At 33.8% G+C, this 26,531-nt stretch overlaps 2 protein-coding genes and 1 long non-coding RNA gene across 9 annotated transcripts in view; 1 reads left to right on the top strand and 2 right to left on the bottom strand.

The window, feature by feature from the left end:
- LOC136035446 (leucine-rich repeats and immunoglobulin-like domains protein 2) overlaps positions 1 to 5,929 on the bottom strand; it is a 42,175-nt gene extending 36,246 nt beyond the window's left edge. Inside the window, exon 1 of the mRNA XM_065717253.1 lies at positions 5,798 to 5,929. Coding sequence (XP_065573325.1) covers positions 5,798 to 5,802 — 5 coding nt within the window. The 5' untranslated portion in view covers positions 5,803 to 5,929. The remainder of the gene's footprint in view (positions 1 to 5,797) is intronic.
- LOC136035449 (uncharacterized) overlaps positions 1 to 26,531 on the bottom strand; it is a 91,718-nt gene that overhangs the window by 41,201 nt on the left and 23,986 nt on the right. The window lies entirely within an intron of this gene.
- The window catches only part of LOC136035448 (uncharacterized), a 61,837-nt gene continuing 55,514 nt past the window's right edge, over positions 20,209 to 26,531 (top strand). For 3 of the 7 annotated variants that reach the window (XM_065717254.1, XM_065717260.1, XM_065717255.1), the window contains exon 1: positions 20,217 to 20,378. In XM_065717254.1, coding sequence (XP_065573326.1) covers positions 20,374 to 20,378 — 5 coding nt within the window. In that variant the 5' untranslated portion in view covers positions 20,217 to 20,373. Of the gene's footprint in view, positions 20,379 to 26,531 lie in introns of all 7 variants that reach the window. The other 4 variants (XM_065717261.1, XM_065717257.1, XM_065717256.1 and 1 more) reach the window with 2 other exon arrangements.

Raw genomic sequence — 26,531 nt, 5'->3', positions numbered from 1 at the left:
ATGCGTTTTGCTTCCAAATGTAACATATTGAAAGCCAAATACCAGGGTGACTCGTTTAACTCTGAAGATCAGGCCTTTGATTGTTGTAAATAGGTCCCTCCCAGATTCGTCCTTTCCCTCGATTGAATTTCATAAAATCGAGCCGAGTCAGGGAAAAAAAGAAGTAAGAAAATTGTCATAATTATGAGTTTTCTTTTTCCACATTTCAATAGCCTGAATAAAGATCGGCTATTGTCGGTTATTGGAAACACGCCCAAGCAGTGAAGTTAGGTTAATCCTAACAAATATGACAAAACAGGAGGATAAAATAATACACAAGAAACAAAATTACGGAAACCTAACCTAGCTCCCAGCCCCTCGTAATATGTAAATATACAGCCCAGATTATACAAGTACAATGCATTCTAAGTCCAAGGCATTGCATAATCTGCCAATTGTTTTTGCAGCTATGAAACCAGTTTTCTGAGATGCAACTTAAGCTTAATTCTTAAATGTGTTTGTAATAACCGATAAGTACCTAAAGATCTTACATAGACACTGATAGGGTACATAGACGACAAGTGTCGACGTTTCAGCTGCCGGGTCCTTTTACAAGGACAGATAGAAATCCGATCAGCCAACATTGCGGTTGATAGGTGGTAGTGAACACCGGGCCTCTTATTGCCTAGCAGAGATCAAAACCCTGCATTATCTCAGGTTAAACCTTATACTGATTAAATAAAAAAAAAAGTTTTTTTAAATGAAAGTAAGGAGCGACATTAAAACTTAAAACGAACAGAAATTACTCCGTATATGAAAGGGGCTTTTCCTTCTCAACCCCCCGCTCTTTACACTAAAGTTTGACTCTTTCTCTTAACTCTACATTTTAAAACAGTAAAAAACTTTAGCGTAAAGAGCGGGTGGTTGAGAAGGAAAAGCCCCTTTCATATACGGAGTAACTTCTGTTCGTTTTAAGTTTTAATGTAGCTCCTTACTTTCATTTAAAAAAAACTTGTTTTTTTTTATATTTAATTTCTGAACGTTTTTGAATCAACTGGCTCTCCGCAGAGGAATAATTAAAACGAAATTTGTATATTTATTTTTTTGGATAAATGGCTTTCTCATAATTTGATCGAATGATTTTGAGAAAAAAAGAGCGGGGGAGGAAGCCTAGTTGCCCTCCGATTTTCGGTTAATTAAAAAGGCAACTAGAACTTTTAATTTTTTACGAATCTTTTTATAAGTAAAAGATATACGTAACTTATAAAGTAGCTTACGTAAATAACTTTTGTATTCTCATGTTTTTATTACACATATGAGAGGGTTCGCCCCCTCGTCAGTACCTCTCTCTTTACACCAAATCTTAAATTTTGTCCCAATTCATTAAGAATGATCCCTGAATCACAAAAGCCGTAGAATAAATAGTTGACATTACTAAAAATACTTTAGCGCAAAGAGCGAGGTATTAGGAGGAGGTGAGCCCCTCATATGGGTAATAATTTCTGTTCGTTTTAAGTTTTAATGCTGCTGCTTACTTCCAACTGAAAAAAAACTTTTTCCTATTTATTTTTTCATTGTTTTTTTTTAAGTAATGCTAGTAAATCCTGCGCTCCCTTCATGGAAATTTTCTTCCCCCACGACAAATTCCTCGATGGAAAGTTCCCCCAGCATATCCCCCTCTTCTCAACCCCTGCCTCCAACCAAAAAATTCTCCTGAAAACGCCTGTACACTCCCCAATAACCATTACTATATGTAAGCACTGGTCAAAGTTTTGAACTTGTAACCCCTCCCACGGGGACTGTGGGGGAGTATGTCGTCCCCAAAGACATAGTTATAAGGTTTTTCGACTATGCTGAATAAAATTGCTATCTCAGAATTTTGATCCGTTGACTTTGGGAAAATAATTAGCGTGGGAGGGGGCCTAGGTGCCCTCCAATTTTTTTGGTCACTTAAAAAGGGCACTAGAACTTTTCATTTCCGTTAGAATGAGCCCTCTCGCAACATTCTAGGACAACTGGGTCGATACGATCACCCCTGGGGAAAAAAAAACAAACAAACAAATAAACACGCATCCGTGATCTGCCTTCTGGCAAAAAATATAAAATTCCACATTTTTGTAGATAGGAGCTTGCAACTTCTACAGTAGGGTTCTCTGATACGCTGAATCTGATGGTGTAATTTTCACCAAAAAATTTTCAAAAAAGTAAAAAGCAATTCCGAAACTTCATAAAACGAGCATAAATCAACTTATTGAAAACATCAAACTTATCAGACATAAGGGCGGTGTTGCCGCCCACATATAAACCCTCAGATGGTCAGAGTATCATTGGCGTTTTACTGAAAAACAGTGCATCTCGAACATTTTTTTTTCTTAAAAATACAGAATATCTCTCCATTTACAGGGATAGAATTTATGGGTGTAAATTACAATCGTTTTCGTCTTAATGTTTTAAGACAGTTGTATTTTTTGTAAATATTTTATTCCTCAATCCTTTTCTGACAAATATTCTATAATATTGCCAGCTTAATAAAAGTTAGAAAAACAGATTTATAATTCGAGGCAATCTATGAATTGATACGATAAATTATAAAATGAAGGAAGAAGAAAGAAATTACCACAAATAAGATTAGGATTGCACTGTCTTCTCGAGAGATTTATGAGGGAGGGGCATTCTACATCTAGGGCGGAATTTTGCGGGTTTTCATTTTAAGAAAATACCAAAAAAAGATACTTTTCAAAACCTAGGGGACATATATTCCCTCCCCCCACCTGGAGAACGAAACTGGAAAGAGATTTTAAAAAAAAAACGAAAAAATACCAGTCAAGTCTTCAGAAGAAAAAAGTTGTGATATGAAAAACAATTGTAACGGCTAAATTAGTTTTTACTACATGAAAATGTACTCGTTGTCGTCTTAATTTTGGCCTTTCCAAATCTATTCTTTCAAAATTTGCAGGGAAATAAATTAGATAAACAGAACTAACAAATTAAGCAATGTATTTAGTTTTGAAGTAAAGAACAAATGACACTCTTGCCTTTTCGTGGGTTTTAAGAAGTGTGGTAGCACCTTATCCATTTTGGTAATTTCTGTGGGGAGGGGAGTGGTATCAGAGCACAGGGTTCAGTAGCATCAATTCCCAAAATAGAGGGGGAATGGATGTTTTCAAACCCCAGGGGAGCGGGAAATTTCGTTGCTTTTTCAATTTTTTCGATGAAAATTCCAAAATGAAAAAAAAACTTTTCAATAGAATGGTAAAAGAGTCGTCTTTCCCAAATCAAGGGGGAGGAGAAAACAATCTATGGGCCAAATACTCTTCTCCGAAGTTGGCGCTGCTGACACAGTCTTCCCGTTATGTAGACCCAAACCTCTTCACAGTTTTCTGGATAATCTCAGGTAATTTGCATACTTCGAGACTCTAGCTCTTGGAAATACACAGACCATGATAGTCCCGGAGTATCGTGTTACGAATTTCGATCTAGCGCCATGGTATTGCCCGGGTTGAAAACAACTTTTGAAATGGAGGATGACCACCTTCTGTTCGATTTTAGTGCTTAAAAAGGCTATTATATTTTTTTTTGCGGCTTAAACTGTCTACAGTCATCCGTTCTATATGATAAGGCTGGAAAAAAAAAATGCATTGGAGGAACAGCGTTCTTTGCTAATTTAATACTGCTGCGTTGACTATGACAGAAGATTTGCTAATGAGCCTGACGTCTTTGGATATAAACTTAGCGTTCTGATGCTAACATCTCAGCAAATTTCAAAACTGTGGCTGTTGATTTGAGTTTCAAAAACCGTGAAATATTTTGTCACAGTTAATTTGTTGGTTGGAGGTTCAAAAAGCTGCCGTAGTTCTCAAAGAAAGAGTCGAGCGCAATTTTAATTAGTAGTTTTGTCGCTGTTGCATATCACGTTAAAGTTCTATTTCACGGAACTCTTAAAACGTCAGTTTCATGATTGACGACTTGAAATAGGTACACATTTGAATGTTTTTCTTTATGTACTGATTTGTGTCAGAACGTCATGGAAGGGCTTAAGAAAACTTCCAAACGGAAGTACATAATTACATATATTTCCCATTCGAAAAGCCAATAGTCGAGATGCGTAAAAACTAATGCTCATGAACGCTCTCAGAGGGATGTGGGTCATTTTCCTCCCAGTGTTAAAAAAAGCCACATTTGTAACGTTTGAAAACAGTTTTCTAGAAAAAAAGAACGCTCTTAAAGCCTTTGATTCCCGGAAATTTGTGCAGACACGCCTTCGTGTACTTCACAGAAGGATAAGGAATACAAAAAGAGAAGTTAACTATCGTGATCCAAAATGTAAATACATGAAGAAAAGGAAAAAAGACCTTTACCGGCGGACTTTGCCCCCGCCCTCTATTATGATCAAAAATATAGAAATAGTACTGAATTCGTATGATATTTTGATAGACGGTATATATGGCACGTATGACACATGTAAGGCTGTATCCAGGATATTTTCAGGGGGGGGTCTACCAAAAAAAGCTTTAACAAACGCATCAATTTTATTTAATATTAATTTATATTACGTTTTTACGAGCCAGACAAGCATTTCGGGGGATGGGGTTCAAACCCACTACCCCTGGATACGTCCTTGGATATATGGCACTATTTTAAAAAAGGATAATTTTCATACCTTTTTCCCAAAGAAAAATGCCTGCGGAAACTCATAAAACATCACTCTGGAAAAAACGCTAAGAAATTCCTAAGTAAAACCTGTCATGGTCGAATAATAAACTATGTTATAAAAAAAATAAAAAAATGGTAAATGACTAGACAATTTTAATAGTAGGCTACATGGTAAATTAGGTGAAGTAGAGGATTGCTCTCTTTTTCAACACCAAAACAACAAAGTACTGAAATCAAGTCATACCCTTACATGGCAGCCCAACATATAGCAAATACAACGAAAAACCTGGTGAAGATCCATAGAATAACCACGGGGAACATCTTTAGTAAGTGGAACTGACGAACAAAGCGAAGCTAAATAAACACGCTATTCAAATGAATATTTCATTAAATCACCCAAATCATAAATATCTAAGAATGTCATAATATGGCAGTCCAAGGCCAAACAATTGATCGGCTACTGTCAAGAGCAACAAAGCGGAATAAGAACAAGAAAAAATTACCCCATTCCTTCACTTAGACTGGTGGCATCATTGGTGGCTGCCCCTGGGCGCAGCTTCTGAGGGGGGGGGTGTGCTAAACTTACCTTGTTCTCTTTTGTTACCATCTTGTTTAATTTTTGTGCTAGCGAGAGCCACTGGACGGTATTAAACTTGCACACCTTTTGCACTGCAAAACCTATCTATGAACGATAAGTTATCAATTTGCAGAATTTATGGCCCTTGCCCCATGGGCTTGGGGGTCATTTCAATGAAATATTTGTTGAACTTCCCGTTTATTTTGAGAAGTTGTGTAAAAATTTGACTAGACTTTTTAGGGGGTTAGGGGGCCGGGTGGCAAAAAAGAGCACAGGAAAAAGGTTGTTTGCTCTTTGATCATTTCTACGCTTAGAAAAGAGACTAGAACTTCCCATTTTCAATCAAATGAGCCACCCTCCTCATTTTCTACGACTACCACTACAATGTGAAGTGGCCAGACAGCATTCAGATAAATGGCCTAGATAATGTAAGGAATTTTAACAAAAGATTACTCCTTTATTTTCAACTAGGCCTAAGTCATCTGAATTTTTCACACATTAGGCCCTACTGAGAAATTAATTCGTCTGCATGTGCCTATGAAGAACCAAAGTTTAAAATCATTGCAAAACCAAACAATTCGTTCTTACTTCATTTTCACTGACTTATACTATCTTGACCATAATTCCATTTTAAGTTGATATTAGTCTCACAATCGAACTGTTTAACTTATCCAATACAACTTGTTTGGTTCGTTAGCAGTAACTAAATTTTAAGGTATAGGATACCTGGTTCCAGCAAGAGACAAGGATGTACGGAAACAAAAAGGCGGATGCTATTGGTGAATTTCCCAGCACGCGACTTAATAGCAGGACTTGTTTGAAGACGCATATTTTACAAACGTCATTTGTGCAATTTTCTGTTCTTTCGCGGAAAAAAACAAACAAGCAAAACAGAATACAAGTATTAATTTGTTTTGAAACATGCAATTTCGAAGATGGGTGGGATGGGGGCTAAGCCGACTAGGATTAAAGACGGATTGAACTTGCTAAACCTAACATTGTTTTTTTCTTCTTGTATTGTTTTACTCTTTTACAGTGAGTGCTCAATCTTTTTAATTTGCAAAAAACCGTTGCCGTAACTAAAAACAACAAGGATTTTGGTAGAATAGTCGAATATCCCAACCAGTGGCGTAATTTCGTCAAAATCATTGGGTAAAAGTAATTTCGTCAAAACCAATTTTCCGAAATCAAGTGAACATGACAGTAAAAACTAAAAATAAGCCATTCGGTACCATAAAGTTACTATTTAGTACTATAAAAGTACAATAAAGGTAAATATGTACTAAAAGAACTGATATGTAACTGTTGATGCTTGAATTATTCAGGTCAAAATTTTGACAAAATTTTGATATAAACTGAATTTCAGCTTGGGAGGGGCAAACTGAGATCCGGGGGGGCCAAAGTTTGGAGTAGCTGTTGCCTCCCCTGCCCCATAGCAAATTACACTCCTGATCTCAACCTATTAATTAATCACCGGCTGGATTGTTTCTAGAAGGAAGGACTAATGAAAATGACTATGCTATAGTCTTATAGAAATCTTCATTGGATAAAAACAGTTTTGTCTAGTAATTCTAAATTTTATGGCACTGTTTTTTCTGTAATCAATTCAACACTGTTTTTTTGGGCTTCAACTAAGCTATGACTATGGGACAGTGGCACCATTCACGAGGATTTAAAGGGGGGCAAGATGTCTTTTTCAATTTCAAGGGGGAAGGTGATGAACATTCACCGTTTTTTTTTTTCAATTTACCACTAAAAATACGAAAAAGGGTGTTTTTCAATGAAAATATCAAAAAAGGCGTTTTTCAATGAAAATGCCCCCGACAAAAGCATTTTTCAAAGTATTGGTGGAGGGAGAGGGAATATCGAGGGGAAGCTTAGCCCCCTCCTATTAATTCATCCGCTATGGTAAAAATGAAGGCAATAAGCTTCGATGGTTTCGGTCTTATTCTCTAGGCCTTATTCTCAAGGCAAGGCAGAAGGCATGAAGCTTATTCTCAAATCCGAGCAAATTTTTCTCTACTACTCTAGGCAGGTTCTAGGATTCGCATTCATATGTCAATTTGGAGATTACATTACTGTTGAATAGGTGCAGTTTCAACATCAGAGAGTACTTTTTAGATCTCAAAACCCTATGTAATTGAGTAAATTCTGCACTTGCATTTCGAATTCGGAGGATGATCTCTCTATCGTAACTGACATTTTGAGCTAGTGTAATGCCTAGATCCTTGAATTTCCTGACTTCTTCGATTTCTATTTCCCTAAGTTTTAGACATGCAGCTAGTGAAGCGATAATTCCGTTTTAGATTGCTTTGGTCTTCCTCACATTGATATACTAGCCTGTTAGGGAGACCTTTGAAGGTAGCTCCTCAATTTTCTGTTGCATATCTTCTGTGAAATGATTGACAAAAGCTACGTCATTGACAAAGTTGCAGTCAAAATTTGTCTAAGAGGGTTTAACTCTGCCCCGCCAGAGAAGCAAACAAATCTTAAAACGAAGTGTATGATTCTGCCTAATAAAATTGGAGATAAAAGGCATTATTGCCAGACATCATATTCAACAGTAAACAATTCTGTCTGTCCTTTTTCAGTCTGTACTGCACAGAACTACCCTTTGTACATGGCTTTGATCATCTTTATAACTGTTTCTATAAAACCGTTGTTATGGGATTCTATAACACCAAAAAATGTTCCACTTTGCTCTACGACGAACTGAATCAAAAGCTTCCAGAAAGTCTATGAAAAAAAAGATGGTTTACATTTGTCATTATTTTTTCATCTTCATTGTTTCATTTTTCATTCAGTTGAATCTTCAAGCTGTTCCTGAAGGGTATGGATAAGGTCGCAACACGATCGATTTGGTCAAAAACCCTGCTGTTCCTGTTTTAGTACAAAATCTACTTGTCTAATAGTAATATGTAATATTATTTGGCAGAGAATCTTACTTCTTAATGCCATTTCTTTCCTGAAAGGGGTGAAACAGTTCCAAAAAATTCGCTTTAAAGTGTCCACATATCGCCAGAATCTTGTGTCAGTGGACAATATGAGCAACATTGTTCACAAGCTAATAGAAAGAATCTTTTCTGATTCATTCACTTCAATAGTAGGGGCATACAACGCAATGATGGTTATCCTTGCTACATTGGTAACAAATCGTGCTCGCAAGATGCGGTCACTATCAGGCTCACAATCTAAGAAGGATTTCTTAGCTCCTTTAGTGATCGCAAGGGCAACTCCAGCCGATTCACCCGCTCTTTTACGGGATACGACAAATGATAATTTTTGTAGCCGACATTCTAGGCTCAGGAATGTACGTCAATGATAGGGCAACAATTTCAAAGCAATTTCCCACCCCTTTCAATAAAGAATATGTTTTACGATCCATTAATAAGAATATCAAGATTTTATCAATGATTTGTTCACCAAACTGCACCTCCTTCTGCTGATCCATGTCTTTTTATTCGTTCGATATAATACTTATATTTTTCTTTCAAGTCTATGTTAATCTTTCTTTCAAATCCGATTTTTTTTTAATATTTTCTATTAAAAAATTTTTCCACGAAACAAGTTTTTCAAAGAAAAGCAAAGACCTGAGTATTATAATAATTGCCGATTTTGGACTCATCAAATCAATTTTAAATTTAACCTCTTTTTAATCGACTTTGCACCATTTAAAATAAAAATCTGCAACATTTTAACAATTTCCTTCAAAAATTTTACACTGCAGGTATATTTTAATGTTTAAATGATAGTTTGATATACATGTTAATGACAATATCTGCATAATTTTTATTATCTTTATTTATCTTTCAATAGCCTTTAATATCATAATTTTATCTAGTTTTTTTTAAATTTATTATCAATATCAGCAGCTGTAGAACCAAATCGTTTGGCTACAAAAAGGGCAACCGTTTCACCTTTAAAATTAATAGTAATAACGAGTTTATCTCCATATTTAGTTTCTACCCATTTCATTGTTTTAATTTCATATTCAATTCCAAGATTCGAGGTTCGATTCTAATATAATGGTTCGATTCTATTTATTTTCCATTTTCATTTCGCTTAACAGTTCCTCCATTTATTAGGCGAGGATTTTATAAAAAAAAAAAATTCTGAGCCAGAAATAATTTTATTCGATTTAATAGCTTTTGGATTTCTTCCAAGATATCTTCCACTGGGGAAAGATATCTGGGAAGAAAGCCAAAATCGAGTCAGAAACAGGTTTCAGAGACTTGTTTAATAGAGCTATATTGCAGAAGCCCGTTTCGCAAGTACTCATTTGAAAAGAATTTTCGGCTGTTGAAATCGAACCTTTGAGTAACGACGTGTTATTTGGTTAGATGGTGTGCATAGCCTTAGCATTTTCAGAAAAGATGGTTTCTATTCTTAAAGTTTTGGAGAATAAGTGCGGAAAGTAAGGAGGGTTTTATTTATGTGCTAAACTTTATAGACTTGGAGCAGTATTTAGACTTGTGTCATATGTTTTTCATATTTTTGAATCAGAAATAAATTAAAGATTAATATGTAATTTATGGTCAATGACATCCGTATTTGTTTTTCTTTTTCTGAAAATAAAACGCTGTAAATATTGCATGGATTATCAGGCCAATTATCTATCAAAAGTTTAATTTCTATGTCAACACTTTATCCAGATGCATAGATATTAGGTTCGCGTTTTGAAACATCAAAACAAAACAAAAGCTAAGAACTCATATGGCACTTGTGACGAGGTCGGAAGAGCCAAGAGTTCATATGGCATGAGCTCTAGCAAAATTCCGAGAATAAATAGATTGAAATAAAAAGAAAATCAGAGGCTTAAAGTCGTTAGGGATTTAAAATAAGAGCTCTGAGACAGGAGGTCCTTCTAAATATAAAAATTCATTAAGATCCGATCACCCATTCGTAAGTTAAAAATACCTCATTTTTTCTTATTTTTCCTCTTCCTTCAGCCCCCCTCCAGATTGTTGAATCGGCAAAAACAACCGTTTTCAAGTCAATTTTTGCAGGTCCCTGACAAGTTTACCGATTTTCATTGTCCTAGCATGTCTAGAAGCTCCGAACTCACCAAAGCACTGGACCCCCTCCCCCAAATCCCCAAAGAGAGTGGATCCAGTCCGGCCAGCCCCCACACAGATGGTCAAGTCGCGTAAATGACTGTTATTAAATCAATTTCTGCAGGTCCCTAACACAGCTGCCAATGTTCATCTTTTTCACACATTCAGAAGCAACGATCTCGCCAAAGCACTGAACCTCCCCCCCTCCCAACTCCTCTAAGGAGAGCAGATCCGGTCAGGTTATTTCAACCACGTATCTAGAACTTGTGCCTATTCTTCCTAACAAGTTTCATCCCGATCCCTCCACTCTAAGCGTTTTCCAAGATTTCCGGTTCCCCCTCCAACGCCCCTCAATGTCACCGAATCTGTTCAGGATTTAAATAAAAGGTCTAAGGCACGAGATCCTTAAAATATTAAATTTCATTAATATACCATCACCCGTTTATAAGTCAAAAATGCATAATTTTTTTGAATTTTTCCGAATTAACCGTCCCTCCACTGCCTCCCAGATGGTCCGATCAGGGAAGGGACTATTTCGAATTTAATCTGGTCTGGTACCTAATATGCCTGTCAATTTTCATCATCTTAGCTTATCTGGAAGTGCCCGAACTAGGAAAACCGGGACCGAAAGACCGACAGAAATTGCGATCGCTTTATGTGTAAACACCAAGTGCCATAAAAATGGATATACTATTTTAAAGTCATTATACTTAACGTTTGATGTTTGTATCCTAAATGTAAAAATCCTTGATAAGCATCAGAATAATGCTCATTATTCTTACTAAAATCACATTTTTAATCTTCTTGTGGATATTTATATCCATTCACTCTCACTTCAATTCTATTCATATTCATAGGATCAGATGCCTTATTATTTTGTGAAGCACTATCCTCTTTTTTGTTCTCTGTAATAATATAACTATTTTATTTGTATTATATCTTTTAGAAATTACTCTCCATGTCAATTCTTAGTCATTTATATTATCACTTTTATAAGTATTACACGCTTCCCATCTTAATTTAAAGCAACTTTTTTTTTAACTAATTTACCTTCTAACTCATTTCTAATAAATAAACTAGGATTTAGTGTGGGTAGAATCCCAGATAAATACATTATATCTGCTTTAAAATTTTTAGAACACTTTTTTATGATAATATTATTGTTACTATTCCTTTTCAACGCAATTTGGTGTATAGCACCTCTAAATACACGATTAATATCTTGACAAAATCGAAATAATCTTGATAATGGTAAGTACATGCTTACAACCTAACTTTCTTTTGTTTTATTATATTTTTTTAATAGATCACTATTAAATTCATCATTTTTCTTGTTTTAATTGTTGGATTTGCAACTTCTTTTGCGGCAGCTTTAGAATTACTTACAAACTCACTTTCTTGTTTAAATGAACCAATTGTTCGTGTTTTTCTTCATGCCACAACATATTCCTGGCTGCGCATCTTGAATAATCATCAGAAAATGCTAATAGATTTTAATAGTTGTTGATATACCAACATAATTAATAGATTCAAATGCTTTACCATTAATGAAATATCTGCATTTCTCAACAAATTAGACCGATTATTTGTTAAATGAGCCATATCTACAGTACTCATATTCGACCCATCATCTCGTGTTATTTGTATTTTTGTGCGAAGTTAGCTATCACCAGGAAGGATCCAAGATTCTAAATCTTTTTATAAAGTTAAAATTAGATAATTCTGAAACATTAACATTTGTTTCTCTAATTTCTGTAAATTTTGCTGATTAATCATCAGCAATAGGCTTTTCAAATATTTGTCAATAAGGAGCAACAACTTCATTAACCTACACTTATATAGAGAAGAAATTTATCAAAAAATATTTCATTTAAAATTTTTTAACCCCTTGCCTGTAATCAAAGCATTTAAGACATCCTGACTTCTTCGATCTATGTATCTTTTATTATTTCCCATAGCTTCTTTCATAATTTTTTTTTAAATACGTTATCTAATTCTTTTCTATTTACTTCGATGAATTCGTTCCCATATTTAATACCTCTATTTTTTACTAGCTCTAGCATAAGTTTAATTATTTTAGTAGACACTGATAAAGCTCCATCTTTTATATTTTTCAGGGAAGTCTTGAATAATTCCGAGTTAGCTATATTTTTAATGAAACTACCAATACCAGTACCGTATTGTCTTGTATATTGCAATTGTTTTTTATTAATCAACATTTACTGGTGCACACCAACATTTATTTTGGTGCGCTGGATTCGGGATCCTTTGTCTGAGAGGACGCGGGTTCGAATCCCAGTGTACCCAATTCTTCAGTTTGGGACGGGGGTCAGTGGCGTGACTCTGTAAGCTTAGCCAGAGTCGACCCAGCTCTAAATGGGTACCTGGAGAAATCTGGGGAAGGTAAACAGGAAGGGTGTGCGAAAGCACAGGATGGCTGGCCCCCAACCCCCCATTGCACTTCCTGGCTGAAGGGCCAAGAAACGGAGATCAGCACCGCCGGTACGGACTGTAAAGTCAATGCCGTATCCTTTACCTTTACCTTTAATCAACATTTATCATATTAAAAAATGTATTAAAATTTTTACACAATCATTTATAAGAGAAAGAAAGAATGAATTAAAACTAATTTTATAACCATTAAATTGTATTTAATTTTACTAAGCTTGCTGAAAATCTAAAAGTTAACCAACATTATCACCATCCATATTGATAAGTTTAACCTATGTAATATGTAATTGACATTTTCAAAGAAAAATACACTCTTTTTTATTTATTATGAGATATTGTCTTTCTTTAGGAATTTCTACGATCAAGGACCCTGGTTAGGTATTAAGTACAAATGTCCATATTAAATCAGATCTAACCCCATTAACGATTGAACTATTGACTTATCAGCAATGGAATTGGATTTTATCCACACTTCTAGCAATATTTGGAGCTTTCGCTCCCTAATTAATTTTATCTGACAATACAACATAATTTTCAAAACCTAAAATAATACTTAAATCATTATTAAATTTAAATTCATAATTATTTTTCGAGAAAATAACAAATCTCATTGTTGAGGGATTAGATTAAACAGTTATTGGGCATTTTTTCTAGAAGTATTAAAGTAATGTCTCAGAAAAAATTTAAACACTCGTCTTTATACATATCATTGGGTATCTTCTAAACTTAATATCTTTCTTAAATATTTTTCTTCTAAACTTAAATGTATTGTTTCTAAATTTATCACTAAAAATATGTCATGAATATCATCAAGTACATTCCGTTAAGGTAATTTCATAGTCATATTAAGAACATATTTCTTTAAGAACAAATTGTCTTTTGATTTGAACAAATTATTTTTAATTAAATTTTAAGCTAACTTTGACAAATTGTATTATATTCATTTTTTTTAATATTTTATTTTTTAATAAGGAATCAAACAAACTTAAAGCCTCCTGTCTAATTTCATCTGATGTATTTCCAGCATCTCTGCTGCATATTACACTGTATAATCGTTCAATCGTGTCATTTGTTTTTAAAAACAATCCAGTTCCTACTTGTGGTATGTTTATGTCCATTTTATGGATTTCAGCAACCTTTAACAATCTGTACCTATAAATTTTTATAAAATCAGCTATTTTAACATACTCAGGTATTCCATGTCCTTTTTTTCTAGCCATATTTTTTATTCAATTCACCCGATTTCTTTATGCCATCTTGATGGAATTCAGAATGTTCTAGGTAATAATTAGACACTTCAAAAGAAGTTGGTTATTTAGGATAATTCTTTTTATTGTCTTCATTTAACTGTTTCAGCAGTTTAGTGTCAAGATTCAAGTAAGGATCTAATACTTTCGGTGATTTAACAGGAGTTTTCATTTTTGATATTTCTAATGGTTCAGTACCTTGAAGTTGTCGTGGTGCTGGCAATGGTTCAATACATTCAAGTTGTGATGATGATGCTGGTAAAGCGTTTCTTCACTTTAATCTAATTTTACAAATCTCATTTTCAAACTATCGTCGTTTTCTTTTAATTTTGGAACAACTGTATTTTTCGATAACTTTTTCAATACTTAACTCTTCAGCATATTCATGAAATCATTCTTGTATTAACGCATTCTGTCTAACCTTTTGTTTGAGTATTTTCCTGTTCTTAACTATATTTGTTAACAACTTTTTTAATTCCCAAATATCCATTTATATAGATAGAATTGTATTTAAGAAAAAGTATTATTATACAATAATTTTTGACAATTCTTTTTCATAAAAAGCACCAATAATTAACTCATCCGATTTATTGGATGACTCATACATAATAAGAGTTGTCTATTTAACTGTAGCAATTTGAAATATCTTCTCTGTATAATTTTGAAGAGCCTCTATCAAAAACACTCTTTTTCTAATCAATTCTAACCAAATCACCAACATTAAATTTATATTTCATTGTTTGAGGTTCTATGTCTGGAAACATATTTTTATACACCTTGGTTTCATTTTTTTTACTATCTTCTATTGATTTCATTTTGATTTATCTATGATATGAATTATTATAATTGTCAACAAATAATGGTAATACATCTATTCAACGTTTAGTGCTGTTGTGCGTAAAATATTTTCATAGTTTTGTTTTCATAGGTTTATTAAATTGCTCCATTATTTGAGCTTTCATTTCACTTTCAGATGAAAACCAATGAATTTCATGACTTTTTAAAAATAATTAAAATGTTTTTCATAAAAATTCTTTCCCTTTGTCTGTTTTTAACTTTCTAGGTTTTCTATTTTTAAATAAATCCGTAAAAGCATTAATAATCGCCTTACCCATTTTGTTTTTTAAAGGGATACATCAAACACGTTTAATAAAACAATCAATCACTGTAAAAATGTAACAAAAATTATTATTTCCTTTTGATGCTGTTGCACATAAAATGAATCGGCTTTCCACTGTTCATCAGTACCATGTATATAAACGCATCTTCTTTCAAATGTGTGATAAGAGAGGTGGTTTAAAGAGTAAATATTTGGTTTTTGCAATATACCTTTTATTTTAGCTTCTGAAACAACATAGTAATTTTCTATAAATTTACTATGTAAATAGTCCATCCCCGAAAAATTAGAAAAATAAAATTCTAAAACCTTGTCTTTCAAAAGTTTATCTTTGATTTGCTTATACCCAGCTTTTTTCTCTGCCCACAAATTTTGTCATTACTTCATTTTTTTAAAACAATTTTTCTTGCAACCACATAGCGCACAAATACCTTCAATCATAGGTACATTATTTCTTTTTGTTCCTGTAATTGAAGCGGTAACCTTTTTACATCGCTTACAATAAATATTACTTTGTAAATTAATTTCCATTTATGAATATCACTTAAAAAGGAAACAAACAAAATTCCCCAGCTTTGACTATTTTGAAATCTGGAAAATTTTGTTCAATAAAAGCATGGCCTAATAGATGGCTGAGATTACAGAAGTGATTAAAAGCTGTTCACAACAAAAATCCAAATTCTTCGAAATAAAAATAAAATATCGCGTTACAAAATTCATGAATTACGCGCAGCAGCGAAACTGTTTGATATAAAAGCTGTTGGTAGAAAAGATGAACTATTCAATAAATAAAAAATCAGCTTAATAATAAAATATTACTAGAAGATAATTTGACTGAGTTAGAGCATAATACAAAACGTCAAAATTTATAACAAACTTTACAGATTTAATATTATTCCAGAGTTAAAAAAGGGCTAGAAAATGAAATAAAAAAAGAATGAAATTATTTCAGATTTACGATATCAACTTAATACTATGATAAATAAAGATATTACTGAACTGAATTTTTTTATTTAAATATAAAGAGACTTCAACTGCTGGAAATCGTAACGAAGGGACGAATAAAGTAAAGGTTACTTCAATAAACAAGCTGAGATTAATAAGGAAATGAATGAGGAAACTCAAAAACTCATTAGAAATTTTAGTTGTAATAATAGTCACAGTAATAGGATTGGTGTTATTGGTAATACTATTGAAGTATTGAAGGTCAGTAGAATATTAAATTGAAAGTTTCAACTTAATACAATTAGCCTTTGCTGTGATGTTGCTGATATGTCCTTTTGATAACCTGCATATGCATATACTTCTTGAAATTTTCATCTCATTGCTCTTAGCCTTATAAGTAGTTACAATAGGAGTAGTAGTGGTTGCGGTAGTAGTGGTAAATATAGCAGTAACAGTAGTCTTAGCAGTAGTTGGCAGAAATCGTCTTTTGGTGAGATGATCTACCCCTTTAAGCATTCTCTGAAAGTTTCAACTTAATACCCAAATCAGTTCTTGAGATACGCTATTTTGACAATGTGCTTGCACATAGCGTCTCTTGATTAAGCTCAAATTTCGCCATCAATACTGTAAATGAAGTATTGTGGTAGTTGTAATGGAGATAGCAGTAGTAAAATTCGTAACACGCAAATATTGCCTTTTTGATCATCTCCCTTATCAATTCCTGAATTTTCCAAACTAAATTAATCAGTTATTCCTATGTTACACACTTTCGACAACCCATATACACATAACGCGTTTTGATTTAGTTTAGCACTCTCCCCAAAAGTTTCTAAAAGGTTCATCTGAATGCCTTTTTCTAATTGAAAAGTGAAGTTCAAACTTATATACCTTTCTCAATAAAATATACTATGTGTATACAATGAATGAATTTCCTAACTTACAGCCCTTGTCCTGAGGACTGAGGGAAGGTTGACATCCCCAAAGACATAATTACTGGACCTTTCAACAATGCGGAACCAAATAGTTCTCTTAAAAGTTTGATCGGATGTTTTTGGGAAGCAATAGGTTTAGGGGGCTGATTGTCCATTCACTTTTGACTCTTAAAAAGACCACTAATGCTTCCAACTTCGAATCAAATGAGCTCCTTTCGATCCAAAGCCTACACGACCACCTGTTCCATAAAATCTTATATGCCTCAGGGAATTACTTACATCCTTTGCCCATGGGCTCTAGGGGATTGTTTCTACACAAAAGATATTCTTATATAATTTTTGGATTATTTGTAAAAAAAAATGTCTGTTTCATAATTTCAACTAAATGAGTTTCGGGAAAAAAGGAACTATAAATTTCCAACTATACATTTCCAACTAGAAATGTCTAGTTCTAGAACCAGACTGTACATTTCCAATCAAATGAGCCTCCTCTAAAGTTCACACGACCACCCTTTCCACCAAAACCTTATTTGCCCCTGGGCCATAAGGTGCCCCACAAATTTACTGTTTACACTCTTTTATGAAATGATGATAGAAAAAATGTTAAGCGAAATAAAAATTCAACTTAAATTATTTAATTGCAAAAGATAGGTCAGCTAGTCGATATATCTCTGTTATCTCTGCCTGGGCCGTCCCCCAGCATCTTAATGGTATTTTCAATCACTTACGAAGAAGTGGATCTAAGTAAGAATAAGAAATGAAAACGTGGTAGATTCAACATCGAATCTTATAGAAAAAATTAAAAAGTTGTTGAGAAAAACCATTCTTCTTGGAAATGGAAAAGTGAGTATGCAACATGCAGTAAGGCAATGGAGAAGTGACAACCGAAACAAACCTTTTTAAAGTCTATTCTCAAACTGACGAAGTTCATTTTACCAGCAACGGGTCCAAGAATTTACTTTGGATGGGACCCTTATTATCAAAATTACATAAAAGGGTACATTAGGAAAATATGGGGTAGCCTAAAGTTGTAGTTTAGACACTTCTTGCTCTCTTGAAAAGCAGTTGAGTTCCGTGAATGACGCTTTCAGAAATGGATCCAGGGCAAAACATATTGGAATCAATTGAAAATGACAATGATAAATGGGTGAATATTGATCAGTTCATATTACTGACCTATCAATAGTGAATATACCGCTTGATGCCTTTTCTAACGGTCTTTTCGAATAAAATTGTCTCTCTTGGTGCAAATTCACTTCACCCCACCGCTATATACCAATTCAGGGTATATTTTTACACATTTGGGGGAGGGGGTAAAGTTCAAACTTACGTCTATATTCACAATGGCATCTTGAATCCATGTTTAACATGCAAGAATGGCCTTCATATTACTCAACAGAATGAATTTGTTCCCTGATGTTTCTAGTGTAGAAAATAATTTTTTTATTACATAGGATTAGAGCATAAACAAATATGTTAGTGTTTTAACTTGCCTGTTTTTTAAACTTGCACACTGTCCATTGTTCGGCAGTTGTATTTTAACCTTTATTATTCAACAGAGTGTTATGGAACTTATGATTCTATAATTTATTATTTAAACACTATGTTTACAAGAGACTAAGCGATTCTATTTCTTACCAATTTTGTTATTTGTTTGATTGCTAGTTTCAATTATTAATTTATTTCTATTAGTTAGAATTACATGGAATTTTGTGTGCTGTTCTGAAGGATGATAAATCCGTTTTTCCTATGGTTTCTCATTGTCCGTGTTCTTTTTTTGCAATTTGTGACGAAATTGGGAAAAAAATTCGGTTCAAATACCCGTCGGCTAAAAACTTGGACTGATACCTGTCTTGGTTCAAATACCCGTCGGCTAAAAACTGAACCCAAAGATAGCTGTGCCTGACCACCCAAGCTTAAGTATTGTCCCACTACTTGTCTAGTCTTAAAATTTGGCAAAGGAGAATGGTGTGAAAAACATTGCTAAAGAATGGAAAAACTGCCAATTTGCGCTGATTCTCGAGAAATGTATAGATTCTGATCCAGTTTAGTTCTGTTTTAAAGTACTAGAACGATTTGATGTTCCTCAAGTCAAAAGTTTCCCATTCTTGGCTGAATTCCTAATAAAAATATTTATCCTACCACATTCTTCTGCTTGTGCCAAGAGGGCTTTTTCAACTGTTAATTTAAACAAAATTGAAATAAACTCAGTTTTACTACTCTTGATGCTGTTTTGGGTGCTGAACGAGTCGTTACCAGAGACTGAAAACCCCCATGAGCATGGTGACACACACAAACTGGTGAACTAATGCAAATGGGTACAGAAAATCAGCAACTGCTAGCACCCCCATGGCTTCTAACTCAGATAGTGGTATTCAATGTCATACTTTTGGTCATTTTTATGTATAGTTTTTGTAGTATAAATTAGTCGAAACCTCATAAAACAAGAAAACAAGTTCTATTTTTTAAAATAAAAGATGCCGTTATATACATGTTTAATGTGATTTGAAAAATAGTGAGAGGCATGGTCTCTATTGTATCGTTTGTGGGGATATATCCAACTAGACCATACAAAGTGATAAAAGAATCCTTTAAAGGCATTTTGGATAAAAATATTGTTTCAAAATTTAAATTTCCAATGCGCTTTAGACCAGACCATAACCTCAAAAGTCACTTCTTTAATCAGTCCCAATTTAAAAAGAATATTTTTCCTGTAATAAGTGTAGGCGGTTGCGTATATTAGGGGATGGCTGCAGGAGCGATCCTCCCGTCCATTGAGATCTGCATAAAAGGGAAAAGGGGGAGTTGTATACAAAGTATTAAATGGAAAAACAGATCCTAGCAACTGCGCATGGGCAATATCTTGTAAAAGTACAAGGTTAAAACTTGATTTTAGCCCCTTTTTTGTATTAAAATCGAGATTTGGGACCAATATCAGGGTGGTGCTATTAACGGTTGAAAATGGACAAAAAAAAACTACTTTTGTTGGCCTGTTGTAAACTGTTACAGTAGTGATATATTTCTCCAAATAATTTCTTAAAGTACTATCTGGATTAATGTACTGCATTAGAAGAGGAAGAAAAACAAATGAATTGAGAAAAAAAGGGTAATGAAAATGTCTTATCCAACATTTTCATAGATAGTACTGTACGTCACGGAAGATTTTGGATATGGTACTATTTTGTCTTTGGTGCATTTTTCGTGCAATTTGTGGTACATTTGGTTTTGAAGTGTTCGTAACACTGTCTCAAGTAGATGAAAGAGAAGAGACAAAAAAAAAAAAAACAAAACAAAACAGAGGACTGTTGAATTGAAGAGGATAAATTTGACAAAGTTCTGTTTGTGACGAGCTTCTTACTGTCATATAAAGTAGGTGAAAAAGCTGGAGTATATATGAGACTTCATAAGGGAAGTAGGGATGAGGTGAGCACACCACTTCAGGTTTTTTTAGGTAGCTTAGGCTTTACCTATTTTTACTTTGTTTCGCGGATTGTTGAGATAACTAAGAAATAGTTTAGGGATGTCCTTAGAATTTAAATTTTATCCTGAATCCAGCCTTAGCATTCATTTCTGTCATAGGCTATATTAACTTAAAACCTATTCCATAACTCACATAGAGACAAGATGAACTTAACAGCCTAGGCTACTTGGTAAATTTATGACAGTTCATGTTATCGACTTACCAATAAAGTGAATATACCACTTGATGGCCTATTTTATGCTCTTTACAAAGATGATAACTGCTTCTATTGCAAATTCAAATTTAAGCACTTTTTGACCTAACCTAACATTATTATAGGCTAAATAATTTTAGCACTGAGAAAATTTAGCATTATTTTTGGTAATATTATAGCAGTTTATATAACTGGCTTACCAATAAAGTGAATATAGCCTACCATTGATGCCTGTTTTTATGTTCTTTGCAAATATAATATCTAATTGCTTCTACCATAAATTCAAATTTAAGCACTTTTTGAGCTCTTAAAAATGACAAATGTTCTAAAAATTACGACAGTTGATATAACTGACTTACCAATAAAGTGAATATACCACTTAATGCATTTTTATGTTCTTTACAAATATAATAATTGCTTCTACCCCAAATTCAAATTTAAGCACTTTTTGAGCTCTTAAAAATGACAAATTTTCAATCAAAGTATGAATTATTGCTTGTTTTCCACAAAATAATACTATGTTTTCTCAGCATCATCTTTTTTCATTGTTTTTGAAAAAATAATGGTACATTTTCTCAGTTCTAAAATTATTTATAAAAAGGTTAGGTTTGGTTAAAAAGTGCTTAAGTTTGAATTTACAGTAGAAGCAATTATTATATTTGTAAAGAACATAAAAAAGGCATTGAGTGGTATATTCACTTTATTGGTAAGCCAGTTAAAAATGTAGGCTGTGTTTGTGTCTCTATGGAAGTGGCCTGAAGATAGAAATTAAGGTTTGGGTCAATATACCTATATAGACATTAACAGAAATAAGTAAGATGTAAGATTATGAAAACACAAGTTTATTATGGTTACCTTATAAATTTTAACAGACAATCTGGCACAGTACTACTTGCCAATGAGTGAATCCCATAAAAATACAATAATGAATGAGCTCCAAAAATGAATGACTCAATTAATTCAATAACAATACAATCCTGAATGAGCACTTTCTTCCATTTATGTTCTACTATGTATTAGAAAAAACACTGACAAAGGTAAATTATGTTCTAGTTTGTTTGGCAGGAAGCATTTCTGAGTTTAATAGGAAGATGTGTGTTGAATGTCTAAAAGAAATACTTGCTTGATTTCTCTAGAAGTTTCCATGGTTTTTGTATTAAATTTGAGCTTGATTTACATTGTATTTTCATACTTTTGGTTTCCTCCCTTTCTTTCTTTAGAAACATATTGAACACCATGGCATCATTGCATCTCATCATTCTGAAAGGACAACAACATCCTCATCATGTTAAAAGGATACTATCTTGAGTTGCATCCAGCTTCCTCAGAGTCATAAGTATTCCCAAGATGGAAGTTGTCTTGGTGATATGTGTGCTGACTTTGCTCTCCACTGATTTATATATCCCCCTGTGCCCCCTGGCATCCCCATTGTAGTTGTATCCATGTGTCCTGGTCATCATTTATATTCCCTGTGTCCCAGTTGTCATTTATATTCCCCGTGTCCCAGTGTCCTGGTCTGTAATTTCTCTTTGAGTGTCCTGGTTGTCATTTATATTCCCTGTATCCCAGTTGTCATTTGTGTCCTGGTGTCCCAGTCTGTAATGTCATCTTATAATGACATCATATACAAACCCTTATATTTTCATGATACTTATAATGACACCATATGCAAACCCACAAACAAACAAACTTGCATACATACAACTTATTTTTATATATACAGATATAGTTTCTTTTGTAGTTTTTCTTTTTTTAATTTTGCAGCTTTTTTAGCATTTTTTCTTTTTAGTTTTTTGCCTTTTTTTATTTTTTCCCTTTTTTCAAGTTTTTTTTTCGTTTTAGGTTTTTTCATTTTTTAGCTTTTTTGTGCCATATTAGTTACACGCCATTGTAGTTGTGTCCCCTGGTTGTCATTTATATATCCCCCCTGTGCCCCCCAGTGTCACCATTGTAGTTGTACCCCCTCAGCAGTACCTCGCTCTTTACAACAAAGCTTAAGTTTTGTCCCAATTCCTTAAGAATGGCCCCTGAATCACAAAGGCTGTAGAATAAATAGTTGAAATTACCAAAAATACTTTAGCCTAAAGAGTGAGGTATTGAGGAGGGGACGAATCCCCTCATATGCTTAGTAATTTTTGGTTGCTTTAATGCTGCTCCTTACTTTCAGATGAAAAAACTTCTTCATATTTTTTTAAATAATGCTAGAAAATCCTGTGCTCCCTTCATGGAAATTTTCTTCCCCCATGACAAATTACTCCAAAGTTCCCTCAACATATCCCCTTCTTATCAACAACTCCTCCCTCCCCCCAAACCAAAAAAATCCCTCTGAAAACATCCGTACACTTCCCAATAACCATTACTATATGTAAGCACAGGTCAAAGTTTTTAACTTGTAGCCCTTCCCATGGACTGTGGGGGAGTAAGTTGTGCTCAAAGACATAGTTATAAGGTTTTTCGACTATGCTGAATAAAATGGCTATCTCAGAATTTTGATCTGATGACTTTGGGAAAATGATTACTGTGGGAGGGGGCCTAGGTGCCCTCCAATTTTTTTGCTCACTTAAAAAGGGCACTAGAATGAGCCCTCTTGTAACATTTTGGGACCACTGGGTCGATACGATCACCTCTGGGGAAAAAAACAACAAATAAACACATATCTGTGATCTGCCTTCTGGCAAAAAATACAAAATTCCACATTTTTGTTGATAGAAGCTTGAAACTTCTACAATATGGTTCTCTGATACGCTGAATCTGATGATGTGATTTTCGTTAAAATTCTATGACTTTTAGGGGGTGTTTTCCCCTATTTTCTACAATAAGGAAAATTTTCTCAGGCTCGTAACTTTTGATGGGGAAGACTAAACTTGATGAAACTTCAATATTTAAAATCAGCATTAAAATGCGATTCTTTTGATGTAGCTATTGCTAACAAAATTACGTTTTTATGAATTTTGGTTACTATTGAGCTGGGTTGCTCCTTACTACAGTTTGTTACCACAAACTGTTTGATTTTGGGTCTCATAGTAAATTTTACTTGTTCCCCATAAATTAATTTAAAAACATTTTCCACGAGACAAGGTTTTTAATGAAAAGTAAAGAGCTTCATTAATCCAAGAATGACAAAAATAAAGTCAAATAATCTTCAAACATAAAACTGCCACAGATAACTATCAATAAATAAATGGAACTTAAAACGAACAGAAATGACAATAAGTAGCCATGTCAAACCAGCAAAATTTAACATGAGTAGGGGTGATAACCCCCATTTCTTCTCAAGACCAGAACACAATTTAGTTTGCAAAATAGAAGAAGATATCTAAGGGAGAAAGATTTGAAATGCAGCTAATTTAAAGAGATTTTTTTAGAAAGAAATACATTTATCTTTTTGGAAACTAGATTTTAAAAAATGAATTTGGCAAAAGCTGTTACCAAAAGCTACATAACGGCATACATTGCTAAATAACATAAGCATAGTGTACATCAGCCATTATACTTCTACTATCAAAAAAATGTAAACAGCACCTAAGAAAATCAGTTCTTATAATACCTTGTGACTGTGCAGTGGATGAGGTCGTGGCTCTAAATAAAAGGGTGTCAGGTTCAATCCCGCCTGTCGCAAGGAGATGTTTCTTGTTAAAGTTGAAGTTTGCCAATTTAAATTTTTTGCATTAAATAAAAAAAAATCAAAGCTATTAACGCCCAAAAATTAGGCTAAATAGCAAAACCAAAGATCACGAAATGTGATGTCGTGAAAACAAGTGTATAAGGGCCAAAAAGTGAGTAGCAGGTATGACGTCATTTTTTTTTAGAAAGAAATACATTTATCTTTTTGGAAACTAGATTTTAAAAAATGGATTTGGCAAAAGCTGTTACCAAAAGCTACATAATGGCATACATTGCTAAATAACATAAGCATAGTGTACATCAGCCATTATACTTCTACTATCAAAAAAATGTAAACAGCACCTAAGAAAATCAGTGCTTATAATACCTTGTGGCTGTGCAGTGGATGAGGCCGTGGCTCTAAATAAAAGGGTGTCAGGTTCAATCCCGCCTGTCGCAAGGAGAGGTTTCTTATAAAAGATAATGTTTTCCAATTTAATTTGTTTGCATTAAATAAAAAAAATCAAAGCTATTAACGCCCAAAAATTAGGCTAAATAGCAAAACCAAAGATCACGAAATGTGATGTCGTGAAAACAAGTGTATAAGGGCCAAAAAGTAAGTAGCAGGTATGACGTCATACTGTTTGCTGTCGATACTAACTTTTATTCTTAAAAGTGAATTTTTGGACCATCCTTAGGCACATTTCAAATTTTAAAATCTTGATTTTACAGCATATTATATTTGACAGCGTCCTGTATTAAAAAACTTTTCCCTCGGAAAAAGTTTTTCAAAGAACAGTAAAAGTTACATTTAACCAGAAATGACGACAAATAAAGTAAAAAAAATTTCCAAGCGTAAAACTACCAAAAATAACCAATAATAGATAAATGAAACCAAAAACGAATAGAAATTATAAAAAATAACCGACTTAAACTCAAAACGAGCAGAAACTAAGATGAGTGAGCTGACTCCCTCTATGTCTTCTGAAGACCAAAACATAAATTTCACTTTACTGAAAACAATCCCCATTTTGGGCTGAATGCTCCTATTTCTCACAATATGGAAGAAAAAAAACATCATAACTAAGATTATTGAATAAACAACAAGTGAATGTGGATTGACAGTTTAATATACATATTCTGATATTTATTTTTGAAGGTCTTAATAACTTTGGATTTATTAAAGTTAAAAAATCTAAGAAATTTTAAAAATGAAGTTTTCAGTTGATCTCTTACGTTACCGAGGTCATCGCAACCTCTATAATAAGATTATCTGATGCTTAAATGAATTGTACACAAATGTTTAAATACATTGAACACAAATAGGAAAAGATAAATATTAACATTTAAATCACTGAAAAAAAAGTTCCAGGTAGAATTTGTCACCCACCTCATACCCCCAGAAATTCATTGGTGAGGCTAATGAGGCCTGTCTTGTTTTTTTCATCTATGTGCTGGTAGACCTGTGAATGCAATATCTTATGCTGCATAGAAAAAAACTTTCACAATAGAAAGGGGGGCACTGTTGACCCCACTATACCCATAATAAATGTGTAGACCAAAGGGAAACAGGAAACAGAAAAGATTTAATACCAAATCCCCCCCTCTACGCTTTCCAAAAACTTCTCTTATATTTATCTGAAGGCTCAACGACACTTAAGATGTTTTGGCATTAAAATGCACTCTTTAGGCATCTGTATACCCTCCACCTACGCAATGATCCACAACTCCCTTTAATAATATTAGCTGATGCGCACTAACACACCATTGTATAATTTTAAAAAATTCGGATTAAATTAGTTTACTTAACTGAAGCTTTAAAATAAATATCGGAAATTTTTCTCTGGAGGAATCACTTCATATCACCCATAGTCAGGCTTAGTCTTAAAATGGAGAATGATTCCAACCCTCTCCCCAACGCCTCTTGCTGTATTTGCCTGAAGGCTCACGGGGTTTTCTACAGTCAGGACATTAAAATTCACTCTTTTAGGCATCTGGATTCTGCCTACACAGCAACCCACTGCCCCTCCTTCATAATAGCTGATGTATAACTATATGCTTTTCTTCTTCCCTTTTATTTGTCTTGATATCCCTTTGGCTGCCCAATTTATCTTTGGGGAAAACTTCCCAGAAGGGAAGGGTCAGGAAATTTTTTCGCGGGGAAGGGTGTTTCACGGGGAATACGTCGGGCCGCATATTCTTAACATGCTCAAGTACACTAGCCATTTCAATTTTAAACGCTTCACATGCTTAAGAATAATGCGCCAGTTTATGCAGTAAGCTATTTTATAACTGAATC

The sequence above is a fragment of the Artemia franciscana genome, chromosome 14, assembly GCF_032884065.1.
Source record: "Artemia franciscana chromosome 14, ASM3288406v1, whole genome shotgun sequence".
NCBI lineage: Eukaryota > Metazoa > Arthropoda > Branchiopoda > Anostraca > Artemiidae > Artemia > Artemia franciscana.
This window is presented reverse-complemented; position numbering and strand designations above follow the sequence as displayed.